This window comes from Rhynchophorus ferrugineus, unplaced genomic scaffold, assembly GCF_030347505.1.
Source record: "Rhynchophorus ferrugineus isolate W39M unplaced genomic scaffold, kcgeb_rfMv2 rfM10, whole genome shotgun sequence".
NCBI lineage: Eukaryota > Metazoa > Arthropoda > Insecta > Coleoptera > Curculionidae > Rhynchophorus > Rhynchophorus ferrugineus.
In genome coordinates, this window is record NW_027472589.1 from 29,112,918 (window position 1) to 29,130,283 (window position 17,366).

At 35.3% G+C, this 17,366-nt stretch overlaps 3 protein-coding genes across 7 annotated transcripts in view; 2 read left to right on the forward strand and 1 right to left on the reverse strand.

The window, feature by feature from the left end:
- Cypl (peptidyl-prolyl cis-trans isomerase-like 1 Cypl) overlaps window positions 1-17,366 on the forward strand; it is a 95,162-nt gene that overhangs the window by 43,991 nt on the left and 33,805 nt on the right. The gene's annotated exons all lie outside the window — the stretch shown is intronic.
- The window catches only part of Reg-2 (Rhythmically expressed gene 2), a 49,207-nt gene that overhangs the window by 4,866 nt on the left and 26,975 nt on the right, over window positions 1-17,366 (reverse strand). For 3 of the 5 annotated variants that reach the window (XM_076416433.1, XM_076416434.1, XM_076416435.1), the window contains exon 2: window positions 13,688-13,806. The exons of 1 other annotated variant lie outside the window; for it this stretch is intronic. The gene's annotated coding sequence lies outside the window, so the exon portion shown is untranslated. Of the gene's footprint in view, window positions 1-11,906; window positions 11,960-13,687; window positions 13,807-17,366 lie in introns of those variants that run through there. One more of the 5 variants, XM_076416437.1, reaches the window with a different exon arrangement.
- On the forward strand, window positions 2,124-13,674 carry hig (locomotion-related protein hikaru genki). Its single transcript, XM_076416408.1, has 10 exons — window positions 2,124-2,415; window positions 2,537-2,743; window positions 7,367-7,458; window positions 7,517-7,679; window positions 7,731-7,904; window positions 10,239-10,373; window positions 10,429-10,572; window positions 10,626-10,847; window positions 10,908-11,099; window positions 11,151-13,674. Exons 1-10 carry the CDS (start codon window positions 2,334-2,336, stop codon window positions 11,351-11,353), a joined length of 1,614 nt encoding a protein of 537 aa, XP_076272523.1. The 5' UTR covers window positions 2,124-2,333; the 3' UTR covers window positions 11,354-13,674.

Genomic DNA, 17,366 nt, shown 5'->3' on the forward strand with positions numbered 1-17,366 from the left:
CATCTTCAAACACTGCTCCGAATCATCAACTCATGGTTGTTTTTGGTCAAAAGTGAGCTCGCGCGGCACCCACTTTGCACAGAGCTTTCTCAAATATTCGTGAATGATATGATGTACACGTTCAGTTGATATCTTTAGTGTCATTTCATTCAATTTCAACTTATGGTCATTCAAAATCATTTTGTGGATTTCTTTAATGATTTTGTCGGTAACAACCCCTTTTGCGTTCACCGTCTTCGGTGCTCATTTCACCATGTCTAAACTTAGCATACCAATCCTTGATGGTTGATTTTCCTGGGGCAGTGTCTGGAAACTCGGCATCAAGTAAAGTTTTTGTTTCAACTGTATTTTTTCCCTTCAAAAAGCAATATTTTATTAACACGCGAAATTCCGCGAAAAATTTATCAATTTTTTTCACAACAACAAAAGTTGTTTCACTCAAAATGCTATAACTCACAAACTAATGATCCGACATCCTATCAAATTTATACACGCATCTTTTGAGGATTAGGGCTAACTAAAAAACGGGGTCAGACCGGGGACTTTTCAATTGACCTGTTATTGGATAATACGAATTGTTTTATAGATGTTTAACATCATACATTGATTTGCTGGAGAAGTTATTTCGGCCTCTTAATATGTTTGAACAAACTTATTCATATATACTTGAAACATTAATCAGTGCTATAAACAGATCAGTTTTGTTTAATAATAAGGCGTTGAACGACCATTTAATTTTTTGAACTGCTGTAATTATTCACCGTCTGTTCATAGTCTGTTGAGGACTAGCGATAGTTCCGACCAGGAAATATTTTTGAAGATATTACAATAGATATAAATCCTGTTTATCAGCCCGATGTAGCTGTAAATCTGATTTCTTCAATGGAAGTTGCTATTAACAGAAATTGACAACAACCTCAATCCTAAAAAGGCTCCTGGAATTGATGATAGTTCACCTGGTTTATTGAAACAGTTGCCCCGAACACCAATTATTACGACATATATATTCAATGCCTGTTTGCGACTGAAGCATGTTTCGGAATTTTGTAATGTTGTTCGAATAATTATTCTTAGAAAAACCTGACAAACTGGCAGAACAAGTCGTTGCTACCTACGATATCAAAATTATTTTAAAAATTGCTGTTAAAATTATTAAAACATTTATGGAAATACCAGATTTCCAATTTGGATTTCGAAGTTACCCCCACAATCGATCAAGTGTACAACGTAAGAGCGGTTGTTGAAAAGGTATTCGAAGAAAAGAAATACTGCCCTGCAATATTCCTGGACGTCTCACAAGCCGGGTATGGCATTTGGGATTAATCTACAAAATGAGTCGACTGCTGGAGTCATATATTTTCGAAAGAGTCTCGCATGAAAGGACATTCTCAACACTTGAACATATTTTGTCTGGAGTTGCACAGTCTTAGGACTACTCTATACTGCTGATATCCCAACAATAAAAGAAACAGTATTTGGAACATTTGTCGACAACACAGTTATCATGTAAAAAGATGTATCTCTGTCTAAGGCTGTAGAAAATGTATAAGTAGCAGTCAACAAAATCTACTTGGTTTATCAGTCAGTCATAAAGCCAATTTAGACAGATGGAGTTCAAATATCGGGTCACACTACAACATCAAACCAAATATTACAAATATTACAAATTCTTATTCTTCGAAATTAAATGGATATACAAAGTAATACAAGATTTTGCCTTAAAACATGAAATATGGTTGCTAAGTCGCAGCCATGTGAACGCAATACAGCTACTGGACGACACGTAGGAAATCAGAAGATTGAAGCGAACCAAACCACACCAACTTGTTTAGTGTAATCTTAACTTTAGCTTAAGTAGATTAGTTTTATTTTAATTTGGAAAATACATACTGATATACTAACCCCGTAGTCGCCTTGCTTGTGTATTAATGCAGGTACAACAGAACAGCAGCAATAAATTGTAATAATTATAAATTAAGATTGTAATTAATAAAAAAATAAGTCTCGAAAAATTACATTAGTTAAAATTTCAAAAAAAATGTGTGCCAATATTATAACAGTTCGGATCATTGTCCTGTCCCCTGATGGCAAACAGCGCATGCACAATTTCACAGCTGTTTTCCATCGAATTTCCACGCATATTACGGTCGTGTATTAAGAAAAATCATAACCTGATATGACCAATATAAGATAAGAGCGATATAAATAACAGTTAAAGTCGACGTAAAACTATCTCGGCCAGACAGGTTCATTTTAGTACCGATAAGAAAGACACATAATACTACCATGAAACGTGAGGCCGTAAATAAGCTGGACTCGTTCGAAACCGCGGAATGATCGTTGCCCCAAAAGCCCTGCACTTTATTCTGATTTGTTTTGAAATTTTCGTCGTCTTTTCCAAGGTTCTCCAAGAAGGTATGTGAAACACACACTAGCAGTTTCAAAACATTTCATTGTTGTTTTCTAACCTTAACCCTGACATACAATGATGCAAAAACATTATTTTAATACAAAGGTAAACAAATTCTCTTGGCAGATCTCACATCCGACTCATGCTCACCACCACAACTGGCTCTTAATGGTACCCAAACCGAGAAAGGCGAGCTCAGGATCAAGGAGGACTACACTCACGTGAAGGAGGTGAAATTTTCGGGTTCCATCGGTCCCCTGGGCGAGAAAAGACTATGCAAGATCAAGTGCATCGGAGGTCAGTGGGTGGGACCCCTCTGCGTGGACCAACAAGGTAATTTCCTGTATTCAAAAAAACGATGGCCAATATATTTTTATGCGAGGACAGAACTGAAACCGTTACCAAATTATGAATAGACAATTGTCGTCTCGTTGATACGAAACGTTTTATTATCGCAAAAACATCCCAGGTTTGTTTGTTTACTTAATTATGTGATCGCATCCACCATATCATCAACGAGCGCATTCACCATTTCCATATTCCGCAACTTTATTCGTTTCATGTTGTGTTAATTGGACGAGTACAAATCATAGCAATAATTATCAGGAATATAGTTAACTAGTCACAGTTATAGCCTATAAATTAGATTTAAAGGATTTGAAACTTTATTGTGAAAAATCTGAAAAATGCATTTTATTCAAAGTATTGTCCATCTATAGCCGCTACATTTTTCAGGCAATTTACGGGTTCCATCTCAAAAGATCTGTGTATCTTTTGAGGCTATCCGCGAATTGAGCCATTTTTTGGAATCATCATAACGTCTCGACTTATATGTCGAGACAAGTAGTAATCAGAAGGAACAAGGTCTCGAAAATACGATGGATAGGGTAGCATTTCCCATTTTAATGTTTCCAAGTATATTTTCACCGGTTTTGCAACATGTGGTCGAGCGTTGTCATGCTGAACAATAACGTTGTTGTGTCTTTGCTCAGATTCCGGCTGTTTTTGTCACAGTACTCGGCTCAAACGAACAATTGTAGTCGATAGTGATCCCCACTGATGGTTTCATTAGGTTCTGGCAATTCATAGTATAACACACCAAGCTGAGACATGAATATTTGAATTTGTGGTTGATGTTGATACATGATCAGGTGGTCCCCATGTTTTTTCGCTTTCGATTATCCTAATGTATACAATTTTCGTAACCAACAACGATACAATGTAAAAAACCTTCCCGATTTTGCCGTTGAAGCAGCATTTCATACATGACCTAACACCTTTCAACATATCTTGACTTCAATTCATATGGCACAAAAAATCCAAGTCTTGGAATCATTTCTATGTTCTTCAAGCAATTGGAAATTCTTTCTTGTGTAAGTCCCAACAATTCTGCATATTATTTTTGCGTTTTACACAGGTCATCATTGAGTAATGCCTTTCGGTACAAATTCATACATTTTCAATGCACTGAAAAGATTTTTGTTCAAACTTAGAGGCAATGATATACTGAGGCTTCAACATCAAGTTGTTTACAAACGTACCCGATGCAATTTAATACAAAGTAACACCATCTGTTACAAATCCTTTAAAATTAAGTTATATATATAGGCCTATATATAATATATATGCGGAAAAAGTAATTTCAGTTAATTAATTGAAATTATGTATATAAAGTTCAAACAGAAATTCATTATGTAACAGGTCAATTGAAAAGACCTCGGCCTACCATAGTAAAACACATTTTTTGGTAAAATTAGTTTTTTTCGTTCAACATAATTCCCTTCAAGGCTGATACACGGATGAAATGCGAATGATATGATGTACACGTTCAGTTGATATCTTTAGAGTGTCTGCTATTTCATTCAATTTTAATTTACAGTCATTCAAAAATCATCTTGTGGATTTTTAAAATGTTTTCGTCGGTAACAACCTCTTTTGGGCGTCCACTGCGTTCACTATTTTCGGTGCTCATTTCACCACGTACTTACCTTACGTACCACCACGTACTACCGTACTTTCACCAACTTAGCATACCAATCCTTGATGGTTGATTTTCCTAGGGCAGTGTCCGGAAACTTGTCATCAAGCCAAGTTTATGCTTCAACTGTATTTTTCCCTTCAAAAAGCAATATTTTATCAACACGCAAAATTCCTTCTTATCCATTTTTTCACAATAACAAAAGTTGCTTCACTCAAAATGCTATAATTCAAAAACTAATAATCCGACAGCTGTCAAATTTATAAACGTATTTTTTGAGGGTCAGGGCTAACTAAAAAACATATGGATTTAATTCTAGTAGCGCCATCTATGTGTCAGGCCGGGGACTTTTTAATTGACCTATTTTATTTAAATAATTTTGTTTATTGACCAGTTATATAGCGCTTTGATCAATGAGCTTCTGCTGCTAATCTAGTAAACCCATTACTATAGAGCTTCTGATATTTCCGGGATATTTACTATAACATGGATGAGCGCATTCACCAGTTTGACATTATAGTTTTATTTGTTTCTTAACTTAATTAATATTCTTAATTTCATGTCTTTGAAATTAAAATTATTCATATAAATCTCAAACAACCATTAATGACATATATGCCATTTTGATCGATGATTCTTTTTTGTAAGTAATCTACTAAAAACCATGATTCCGTTATTGTAGAACTTCCGATATTTCTGGATCTCCACCATAGCGTCTGGGGATCGCTTTCATCATTTCAACATTCTAGCTTTATCTGCATTCACTGCCTTAGTTTGAATCGTGAATTCAGTAATAATCATTAAGAATATAATTATATATTTATCTGATCACAGTAATATATCATGTAATTAATATAATAGGTAGGGAAAAAGTTATTTTGATTTTCTTTGCTGTTATTAAAATTTAAATTATTCATACAAATTTGAAATAATTATCATTTAATTATTATCTTGTATTTTGACATCTTGCTGTTAATCTGATACAACCATAATTCCGTTACTATTGAACTTTTAGGTGAAAAACTGAACCAATTGTTTTTGGCAAGCCTCTTTAAGGCATGATAGTTGTGCAGAGATAGGAACAAAAGGTAGTTTGCAGGGCAAGGTCCGGGCAATACGCAATTCCTATTGATCAACTCTGGTCGTCTTTTTATCGACTGTTTCAAGTGCACACGTTCTGATGTTATTTCTCTGTCTGTCCAGTGGACAATAGGCATTTCTTATGATTATATTATATACATCACTTCATTAAGTGATCTCCTGTATAAAATATTATCTTAGTCCTATTTTAAATGTTATTCTATCACGTTGCACATGGGTTATGTATTCTAGAGGGATATCGCGTTGCATGTCGGAAATAAAAAAGCGAAATATGACGAAAATGGCTTTATGAAATCTCCATTATCAAAGCGCTATAACTTTTGCGTTGATTCTTTAACTTTATATATCCAATATTCTATCAATGGTTACCTTTCAAACGTTCAATGAGTGAGTATTTTCAGATATATGCCATTTTAAAACCATTTATTATAGACTTGAACTACTCAACATCAACAGATTAAAAGTGAATGTTTATGGAAACAACGGAAACCGTTATGAAATAATGAATGAGCAAGTTTTGATTCATTGATACGGAACTAATCGCAAAAAATATTGTTTTATTTTATTAGAATGATTCGATATTTTGGTCAGATTTTATTTATTGTTTTTTGGTAAATTGCCTTCATGACTATTACTACTGAACTGTATTAAAAAGCCAAATTCTATTAATATTGATCATTATTATTCATAGTATTAGTGAATTACTGTGTGAATTAATTTTAAAGGGTTTAAATATATATTATTATTATAATTAAGTTAAGTTATATATATATATTTTAAGGTCTCCTTTTACCAACTATGGGTTTATCTGGACTGGACCTAAAGTTTAACGTGGGCTCCGAACCACGGTCCTCGGCATTAAGCCTACCGACTGACGAGTGACCAACTTTAGAAATCAGCCCAGAAGATATCCAGGATTCGAACCCGCGGCTATCGCAACTGTAGGAGGGCTGTCCCATCGCCTTTACCACTGCGCCACCAAGCCGGCACTCATTACTTTTGCTGTTCGAGTTCATGAAAACTGTTATCGAAAAACAATAGTAATTTTCATTAATAAATTACTGTTACTTCGTCATTAGGCTTAAACCAGGAAAAGCACAAAGCAGGATATCACGTCCTACCGGCCTATAATAAATTATACCTAAAGAAGGAAGTTTTCAACAACATAATAGAAAAAAGTAAGATTATTTCAGAACGTCAATTTGAGTCTCGAAAGCACGGAAACATAGATTGCAAGAAACATAAAATGCAAAAAGATGTTGTTCGTCGATATTCTTGGACATATCTGAGGATTTTAATAAAGTATGGCACACAGGGTTGCTGGTTAAATTAAAGAAACCCCTGCCTCACCCATATTTTCGGTTACAGCCTCAAAGAACCTCCCAACGAACCTTGATAAAAAACAACTGTGGCTGAAGACATGGCGCATTAAAGAAAACCAAATCTATCAATATAACATTAACTCTGCGTAGAAGAACAAGTCTATCAATGAAAATCAAGCCTATTTGGTCATATGGAATCTAACTGTGGGGTACTGCTGGCAAGTCTAATATGGCCATCAACGATTTCAAAAGAAAGTGTAGCGTACCATTGTCAAGGCTCCGTATTGAAATGATACAGTGTGAAATCCCTCCAGAACTCATAATGATTGTGATTCGGAGTATTTGTTTTAAGTACTTTAAAGAATATTGGTGCACCCTAACCTGCGACGTGTGGGTGAAGTGATTTATGTCATATCATCAATATCAGGTGTATGTAATATCATCATAAGAAATGCTTATTGCCCAAAAGGGAAGTTTGTTGAACAATTGTGAACTAATAGCGATCCTGGTACTACATTTGATTACACCTGTTGAAAAAAATCTTAATGATTTCAGACAATGGACGCTTCCAACCACTGTTCAAAAACTGCAAATTGGAATACATCAACCCCCACTTAATAGTAACGTTTAAAAACATCACCATCCATGTAAGTACCTAACTTTTTCCGATAAAACCAACTTCGTTATATCGCCTACTGGGTATAGAATCCGGGATTAGTGTTCCCTCACGGATCCCAGCTGCAAGTGCGCTGCAAAGAACTGGGACTGTACAAACTGCTCGGAACAGCCAATCCCCGGTGTCACAACGGCGAATGGTCCACCAGGTTGCCCAGCTGCGTTTCAACAACGATTCTCACCAATTACACGGGTAAGTTGGTCACTAGATAACGATGGTTGTACACCGCGAAAGTGTTTCTAGAGGATGCTCCTCCAACGATACTGATCAAAATACCATCGGGTTCGGCCAGCGTGGAACCTGGTGGAGAGCTGGCGGTCTTTCCCGGGTCCACTTTACATTTCGAGTGTTTGTATCCTAGAAGGGTGGGTTCTCCCGATTGGACATGGACCAGTCCACTTGGACAATATTTGACAGGTACCAATTTATATTTTATTACAATTATTAGGTCTATAAATTAATTTTAAGGATTTAGAACACATGATGTTACTGTGCATTAAATTGCATTGGATGCATTTGTAACCAACTTCATGATGAAGCGTGACTTTTCCTATTTTTGCGGTTTTACTTTTACTTCTTCAGCTTTACGAAAAAGGCGGTTGAAGATCATCGAACGCTGAGTAAAGCTTACGGTAACCATGCAACATTCGAATACCACTTTCAATGTCTTAAAAATGGTGTTTTTGACTACCAAAGGCAAACAGCGTCAAAAATTGAAGACGAGGATTTGAAGACATTACTTCATGATGATTCGCGCAACAAGCAAGAAGAATATGCAGAAATATTGAGGGTAACATAAGAAACCATAACCATAACCATAACCAGAAGCTAAGAGACATTGAAAGGCGTTTGGTCATGTCGGAAATGCTGCTTCAACGGCAAAATCGGAAAGGTTTTTGCATCGTCTTGTTATTGGTGATGAAAAGTTAATGTGTTACGATAATCCAAAGAGAAAAAAAGTCATGGGGACTACCTGGTCATGCATCAACCTCAACGGCAAATTCATGCCTCCAAGCCAATGCTTTGCATTTGGATGGATGAGCTTAGTATCGTTTTACAATTGGAATCACTATCGACTACAATTGATGCGTTTGAGCTGAGCACTTCGCGAAAAACGGCCGAAATAAGAGTAATGTTATTCTTCAGCGTGATAACTCTCGACCACATGTTGCAAAACCAGCGAAAACGTGCTTGGAGACATTAAAATAGAAAGTGCTACCCCACCCGCCGTATTCTCCAGACCTTGTTCCTTTTGATTACTACTTCTTCCAACATATGAGTCGTGACCTGACCGTTGTGTGAAAAAATGGATCTATTAGTGGACAGCCTCAAAAGGAACACCGTTATTTCGAGATGGGAAGAAGTAGCGGCTATCCATGAATAATATTTTGAATAAAATATATTGTACCGATTTTTCACGATAAAGCTTCAAATGAAAACAATTCTTTTAAATCAATTTAATAGGGTATTATAGTTATACAGTTCTTAGTTTGAATATAAATATCAAGAAGACATATTGCACCTAAATAAAAAACTGAACCGAAAAAATGTAAATTAATCTTAAGGTATAGACGTTAGTTGGCTTAAATTGTTATATCATTATTATATACTTGTACAGCAGTATAAATAGCCTTTATAGTAAACAGTATAGTCCTTCAGCTTCGAAGATGTTGACAAATCCACAATAATTTGTTCAACTAAAAAATATTACATATTATAACTGATTTTGAACTTTCAACTACGAATAGTCTATATTTGAAGTCACAAGGCCATGCTTTACTACTAAGACTGAAGGCTACGATGAGTGAGATGTTTGAGATATATGTTACATATATGTTGCTTTATATTACAATAGATTCACACCTTCAGTATCGCTTTGTGCCCACCATTCAAGAGTCACCACTTCTTCCCATAAATAAAATAGTTCTTAAAGCCAAGCTAATCTCGTGAAGAGGATCGTGACTTATCTTGGTGTAACTTACAAAAGATTGTACACAACACAGATGACCCAACCCAACTTTATATCCTTTGCACCACATCTACTATAACAAATCACCACTTCCTTTTCCGGAAATAAAAAGTTTTAAATGCAGAAAAAGTATGTTTCCATCTTATGCTTATCAGAACTAACTTCCTCTGCGCTATACTAAATAAATGGGTTAAAAAATGCTTTAATAATATATAATTATTACTATTTGAGAGATAAACTTAGTAGCAAAGTATAAAGTATGAAATATAGGTAACATGTTATAATTTAGTAACAATAATTCTGCAGATTGCTAAGGTTATTTATGTTAATAATATGAAAAGACTGAGCAATATGACGTAATTTCGGTAAGTGCGATATGCGAAAAGGACTGCCGAGTAGGGTACTGCTGCAGATGAAAAATATTAAAGCTTATATAATTGGCAGTACCCTGAAAATAATATCAAAGGTGTAGTGTGTCAAATACATTCATGTTGTCTATTTTCATTATAAGAGAAGCAGCCCTACCAGAGCTATAACAGTAAAAATATGAGTGGAATTGGTGGACATTACTGTATGCTGTGATTCAAGCTAAATTTTATAAATTGTATAAGCGAAGGTAAAACTTATTTCGAATGATATACAGGTGTTATACGGTGTTATATGTTATATATATGTTACATACAGGAACAGATCTCCCGCCATATATAAAAATAATTTACGTAGGGTTTCCATTAAGATCATTTGGACTCAGGACAATCTGTTAAAGTTCTTCGACTTTGCAGGATGGGCCATAGCATCTGAGGAACGAGACTGGAAGTACCGCTTGTCAATTTATTACGCCAAATCGCAGGACTCCGGCACTTTCACCTGTGCTACCCCCCGAGGCATCACTAACAGCATCACCCTCCATGTTATCGGTAAGTATCACTTCATATTATTTTTTGTCATTAAAAAAAAAAAACAATTTTGTAGCGGTGACTTGTGACCCAATATCGGTGAGCGGTATGCACCTGACCGTACGGGTTGAAGGTACCCGATTAGGACACAGCGCGTATTTCCAGTGTCCCACTGGATACATCGTTAGCGGAGAACCAAACCTCACATGTCAGGCATCTGGTAAATAGCGGAAACCATGTTCGAAAGGTGCTAAAATACATTAATTTGTTCAGGTAAATGGTCAGCGGCAGTACCCAAGTGTGAACCGGTCCGATGTCCGTCTTTCAGTGCACCAGGTGGCCTGACAGAACCCCACCTACAGCTGGAGGAACACAATAACAGTTTTGGAGGACGGGCGGTCTTCAGCTGCGCCTGGGGTTACAGGTTGGTCGGCAACCCCGGTCTAGAGTGCGAGATCAGCGGTAATTGGAGTGGGGATTTGCCCAAGTGTTTCCGTAAGTCACCCAAACATGCCCTGTAACAGTTTCTTTAACTGAAACTCGATTGTAACACAGCCGTTCAATGTGCTCCACCAGTACTACCCCTGAACGGTCACCTGATCCAATCGGAGTCTCCCGGAATGGATGGTGGTCGATACGCCGTGGGTAGCCTGGTGCAGTTCGCCTGCAAGGGCGCTCATCTCCTAGAAGGCGAAGCCAGCATCATCTGTACCGAGACGGGGGTCTGGAGCCACCCACCCCCATTCTGTACGTTCACAAAGCAACCCCTTAACAACCTCATAACGCGCCCCTTTTCAGGTAAACCACGTTGTCCTTACACGGGAGAACCAGACAACGGTTCTGTCGCTCCCACCAAGTTCGCCTACGACCCGGGCGACGAGATCCAGGTGCTGTGCAGTCCCGGGTTCGAATCCCGCATCGAGGAACAACGATTGAGGTGTTTGTCCGACGGCACTTGGGACGGGATCTTGCCTAACTGTACCAGTTACGACGAAATATAACATATGATCGAGACAAATTCCACCGATTTACTTAGATAACCAGGAAAGTTTCAGTTTTCTTCCATAAATATACAGAAAATAACTGTAAGTTTCATTATTGATTTTTAACGATATTTCCTTCCTATGTAAATAATGCAAATTCCAATTCAAAATCGTGAAGTAAATAGTCTTCGTACCAAATTTTTAAAAAAATATGTAAGTGAAATAGAAATAACTGTAAGATTTTTATGGATAACAATATTTTCTTCCAATACAAATATATATTCCATGAAATAATCATACTGTATCAAAGGATGTATTTCAGTTATAATTAACTCCCAACACTAACCATTAACTTAAGCGAAAGCGAAAAATCTGTAAATGAAATGGAATAAATGTAAGATTTATATTTTTAAAGGTTTCTTGGTTACTTATAATGATATTTTCTTAGAATTAGAACACATAATTCATGCAATAAATACCATTCGCACAAAGTTATAAATTAATGTAAATAATTCAGTTAACTCCAGCCAAGGACCTGTAAATGAAATGGAAATAAATGTAAGATATTTACCTTGAAAGCGTTCTGGATTATCTTTAACAATTTCTTTCAAATAGGACGAATAATTGCTGAAATAAATACTATTTACACAAAGCTATAAATCTAAATAAATAAATTAACTAAACCGAGACATATGTAAATGAAATGGAAATAACTCTTATTTTCTTCCAATATAAACATAAATTTTCATAAGAGATAAATAATCTTTCGTTCAGCTTCTCAATTAATGAATAATATATATATATATATATATATATATATATATATATATATATATATATATATATATATATATATATATACTTTTAAAGATTTTTTTTACTTATAACGATATGTTTTTCCAATTATAACACGCAATTCGTTAAATAAATACCATTCGCACAAAGTTATAAATTAATGTAAGTAATTCAGTTAACTGAAATCCAAAATATGTAAATGAAATTGAAATAACTGTACATTGACTTTACACATTAAATATTAATTCATATAATTCGTAAAAATTCAAGTCAAACCCGAGGATATACAAAGAAAATAATTAAATAACTAAGTAATAACTTCTTTTTTACTTCTATACAGTTAATTCAAACAGCAGAAATAACGTACGTAAATTCAATTAAATCAAGTAATAAAATTGTAAGTGAAATGGAAATAACTGGAGGATATTTTTACTCAACGAACGAACTACATATGATTGAGTATTTCAATGAAATGAAATACAAAAAATAAATCTTCCATTGTTATAATGGTAATAATTGTAAGACGATGCTTTTTTCAGTATTAACACGAATACATCCAACATTTGTTATTGTATCATGCATCCAATAAATTAGATTGAAGATTTATTAATTGACAACTCATTAAATTTACAATTATCAGATAACTAAAAATGAAATGGAAATAATATTATAAGAAAAACATGAACTTAAGCAAAATTGAAATAAATGTATGATATACGTTTAACGATACTTGTTTCCAATACGCATTCTGCGAAATACATATTTTATGCATATAAGTTAGGAGTTAACTGAAAACAAACAGATGTAATAAAATGAGAATAACGTAATGTAAGCTATTTATTTACATTTATAAAGTTTTTCCATTTGAGTCTAATGGATGGAAATAACTGTAAGTTATTTGTTTTTGTTTTAAAATCTTACAGTTCCATCTCGTGGTACGAACATCATGCGAACAGATCAGAGTAAATAGTCAAACATCTGTGAGTTAAAAGCGATAACTCCACTAAATATGTAATCAATTTACTATTAAAACTATATTATTTATTATAACGATAAATTATTGGTAAGGAAAAACAATTCTGACTAAATAATTCGATTTTAATACACGAATATATATATATATATATATATATATATATATATATATATATATATATATATATATATATATATATATATATAAGGAAGAGCAGTGACACGCCAACGGAGACCTTCATCTTTAAAAATCACCTTTTGTTCAAGGCGGGACGAGATCCCGCTGGTTCGTTAGTGATGCGTTGGTGTCCCCGTATCGTTAAACTTATTATTTTTAGGAATATCATCATCATCGAGAAATAATCGCACTTGCCTAATATCAGAAAACAACAAAAAAAACTCTAAACAGAATGTTAAAGATCGTTTTTGTTTGTCGCGAAAGATCTCGACGACGAAATAAATATTTTTTGTATTTTTACACACTCTCAAGGACACGTTTGTTGTATTTTTAAATGTTTGTACATGAACAGTATTTGTAACATGTTACTTGAATAAAAATTAATAAAATTGATGCGTGTTTACCTTAGTAAAGTGTCAATAACCTTTGATCGATGTCGGAACGGCACGGACAATTGCTTGACAGTAAGTTGGAACTAACTTCGTCGGGTAATAAATGAGTTTTACTGCATCGTCCTGGTGACCTTGAACAAATTTTACAATGCTTGTATACTAATCGACCAATATCTAACTATGGCCGGTTTATTATGTGAAATAATTATCGTGTAATAAAGAAAGAACACCAACAAGTACGTCTATACGTATGATTAAACAAAACCAATTATTATCTGAATAATATGCAATTTGTTAATATGCAAGTTATGCAATCTTAAAGAGTAGTAAAGGTCAACAATAACATCATTAAGATTTATTGAAGGTACCAACAAAATAAATAGAGGCAGTAGTTCAACTAACATTCATCGGCTGAAAAGTTTTCGGTCTGCGTATCATATATGAGGTAATGAGAAATATAATGGTGTATGCCAAGCAATTATTTTTTTATACATATATTTTAAAGTCTCCTGTTACCAACTATGGGTTTATCTGGACTGGGCCTAAAGTTTAACGTGGGCTCCGAACCACGGTCCTCAGCATTAAGCTTACCGACTGGCGAGTGACCAACTTTAGAAATCATTCCAGAAGACATCCGGTCTTACCCAGCCTGGTTACTGGCGTGACCGGGATTATTTTCCTTGTCGGATTTTACACTCTTGCCTAGAACATTCACAAATTGTAAACAATCACAAACATAAATTTTACGACCATGCCCCAGCAGGATACGAACCCGCGGCTATCGCAACAGTAAGTGGACCGTCCCATTGCGTTTATCACTGCACCACCAAGCCGGCTGTCAAGCAATTATTACATTAAAAATTGCCACTTCCTACTTTTCTATATAACATAAAATTAAACTAATTACTTTCACAATTGGCCACCATTATGATTCTCAGTTGTCTTTTTTTCTCCCACTACAGTGAGACATTGCAAAAATTGTTACTGAAGGAGCTGAGTTTGTCGAAAAAACATCCTATCAACCAATATCATTACTACCAACCAAACTTCTGTGTATTAATGAAATTTATTAGTACAAACATCAAGATGAATGATCAAATTCGCTCCACATGAATAGAGTGAATCAAGTTTTATTTTACTGTTACTTGCGTCACAACTAAATAGAGAGCTTAGAAAGAACGGGTTTTCTAACAGATGTCGCTAGGCGGAAATCTGCAATTTTATAATGAGACACATATGTCATTTTATTCTATTGACATCAAGCTTCAAAACCTCTTTTAAAGGTCTTGTTCGAAAAAGTTTCGTGCTTAAAAACGTACATTTGAAGCACGCATTACTTTTCTTATTTAATTCAAAGAAAAAATGCGCTGAAATTCGTCGTTTGCTAGTAGAAACTTACGGTGAATATGGTCTAACTTTAAAAACATGTGAGGTGTTGTTTCGAAAATTCAGAAGTGGCTATTTTAATGGGGAATACAAATAACGTTCTGATAGACCGAAAAACATTGAAGACGTTGAACCCAACCGAAACACAATTGACAGAAACGTTAAATGTCGCCCAAGAAAATCCAAAAGATGGGAAGATGGGTGTCACATCAATTGAATGACAGGAAAATCGAAAAATCGTCTGTGAAATGCTGCTTCCAAGGTATGATCGGAAGTTAGTTCTGCCTCGAATAGTGACGGGTGATGAAAAGTGGATTTATTTTGAAAACTCTAAGCGCAATAAATCATGGTTATCACGTGGCGAAGTCGGTCGATCGACTCTAAGGTCAAATCTATTTGGTCGTAAGACAACGTTCTGTGTTTGATGGGACCAGAGTAGAGTGGTATATTACGAATTGTCGAAACCTGTTGAAACAGTTACGAATCATCGATCGCTACCGACAACAAATTATCAATTTAGACCGCGAATTAATCGAAAAACATCCAGATGAATCCGAAGACACAGTACAGCACGATAACATGTCTTATAAAGCAAAACCGGTCAAGGAAGCATTGAAAGTACTTGGATGGGATAAATCGTACCCGCTAGAGTACGAGACGTTGCCCCGCTTGACTATCAACTTTCCGCACCAATGGAACATGCGCTTGCAGAGCAACACTTCGCCAATCGAAGAAGTTGGCTAGATGAATGGTGTTGCTCAAAGGACAAGTAGTTTTTTTTTGGGATGGCATCCATAAATTGCTTGAAAGATAAGCAAGATATATAGAATCAAATGGTCAATATTTTGTGTAAATCAAATTACCAATACCAATACTGTAGTATATACTTTAAAATATAACAGGTCAATTAAAAAGTCCCCGGCTTACCATAGTAAAGCACATTATTTCCCTTCAAGGGTAATACACTGATTATAGCGACCATCCAACTTTTCGATATCATTTTTGTAGTAAGATTTGTCCTTCACAATTTGGCGATCACCTCTTCATTCAACGAAAATTTCTTCCCAGCGAGCATTCTTTTGAGATCTGAGAACAGGAAATAGTCGCTGGGGGCTCGATCTAGAGAATACGGTGGGTGTGGAAGCAATTCGAAGCCCTATTCATGGATTTTTGCCATCGTTTTCACTGACTTGTGACACCGTGCATTGTCTTGGTGAAGCAGCACTTTCTCTTTCTTCAAATGCGGCCGTTTTTATAGTCGCTGTGGACGGTCCTTCCTTTTTCAAGGTAGTCAATAAAAATTATTCCATGCGCGTCCCAAAATACAGACGTCATAACCTTGCCAGCCGACTTTTGCTTTTTCCCACGCTTTGGAGTAGGTTCATCGTGTGCAGTCCAGTCGGATGACTGTCGATTGAACTTCAGAGTGAAATGATGGAGCCATATTTCATCCATTGCAACATATCGACGCAAAAACTCGGGTTTATTACGCTTGATCATCTTCAAACACTGCTTCGAATCATCAACTCGTCCTTGTTTTTGATCAGAAGTAAGCAGCACTTTGCACAGAGCTTTCTCATACTCAAATACCCGTGAGTGATATTTATTTATTGTCTGATATTTCATTCAATTTCAATTTACGGTCATTCAACATCATTTTGTGGGTTTTTTAAATGTTTTCGTCGGTAACAACCTCTTTTGGGCGTCCACTGTGTTCACCGTCTTCTGTGTTCATTTCACCATGTCTAAATTTAGCATACCAGTCCTTGATGGTTGATTTTCCTGGGGCAGTGCCAAGCCGGAAACTCGGTATCAAGCCAAGTTTTTGCTTCAACTCTATTTTTCCCTTCAAAAATCAATATTTTATCAACACGCGAAATTCCTTTTTATCCTTTTTTTCACAATAACAAAAGTTGCTTCACTCAAAATGCTATAATTCAGAAAATAATGATCCGACAGCTGTCAAATCTGTATACGCATCTTTTTATCATCATCAAGGTTAGCGCTAACTAAAAAACATATGGATTTAATTCTAGTAGCGTCATCTATGTGCCACGACGGGGACTTTTCAATTGAATAGTTAGAATTATGGGTTATTAAAAAAAAACTAATATCAAATACGGTTTCAGCACACAAACAGACATTAAATTTAAATAAATTGTATTGAAATATTCCTGTTGGTCTGTGCCATTTCTTTGCGAAAATTGTAATAACTTTGGCTTGCCAATAATACAATTGAAATTCTGAAATTGGTAAACGAATAAATATTCTTAAAACCGACATTGTTTTATAAAAACGGTACAGT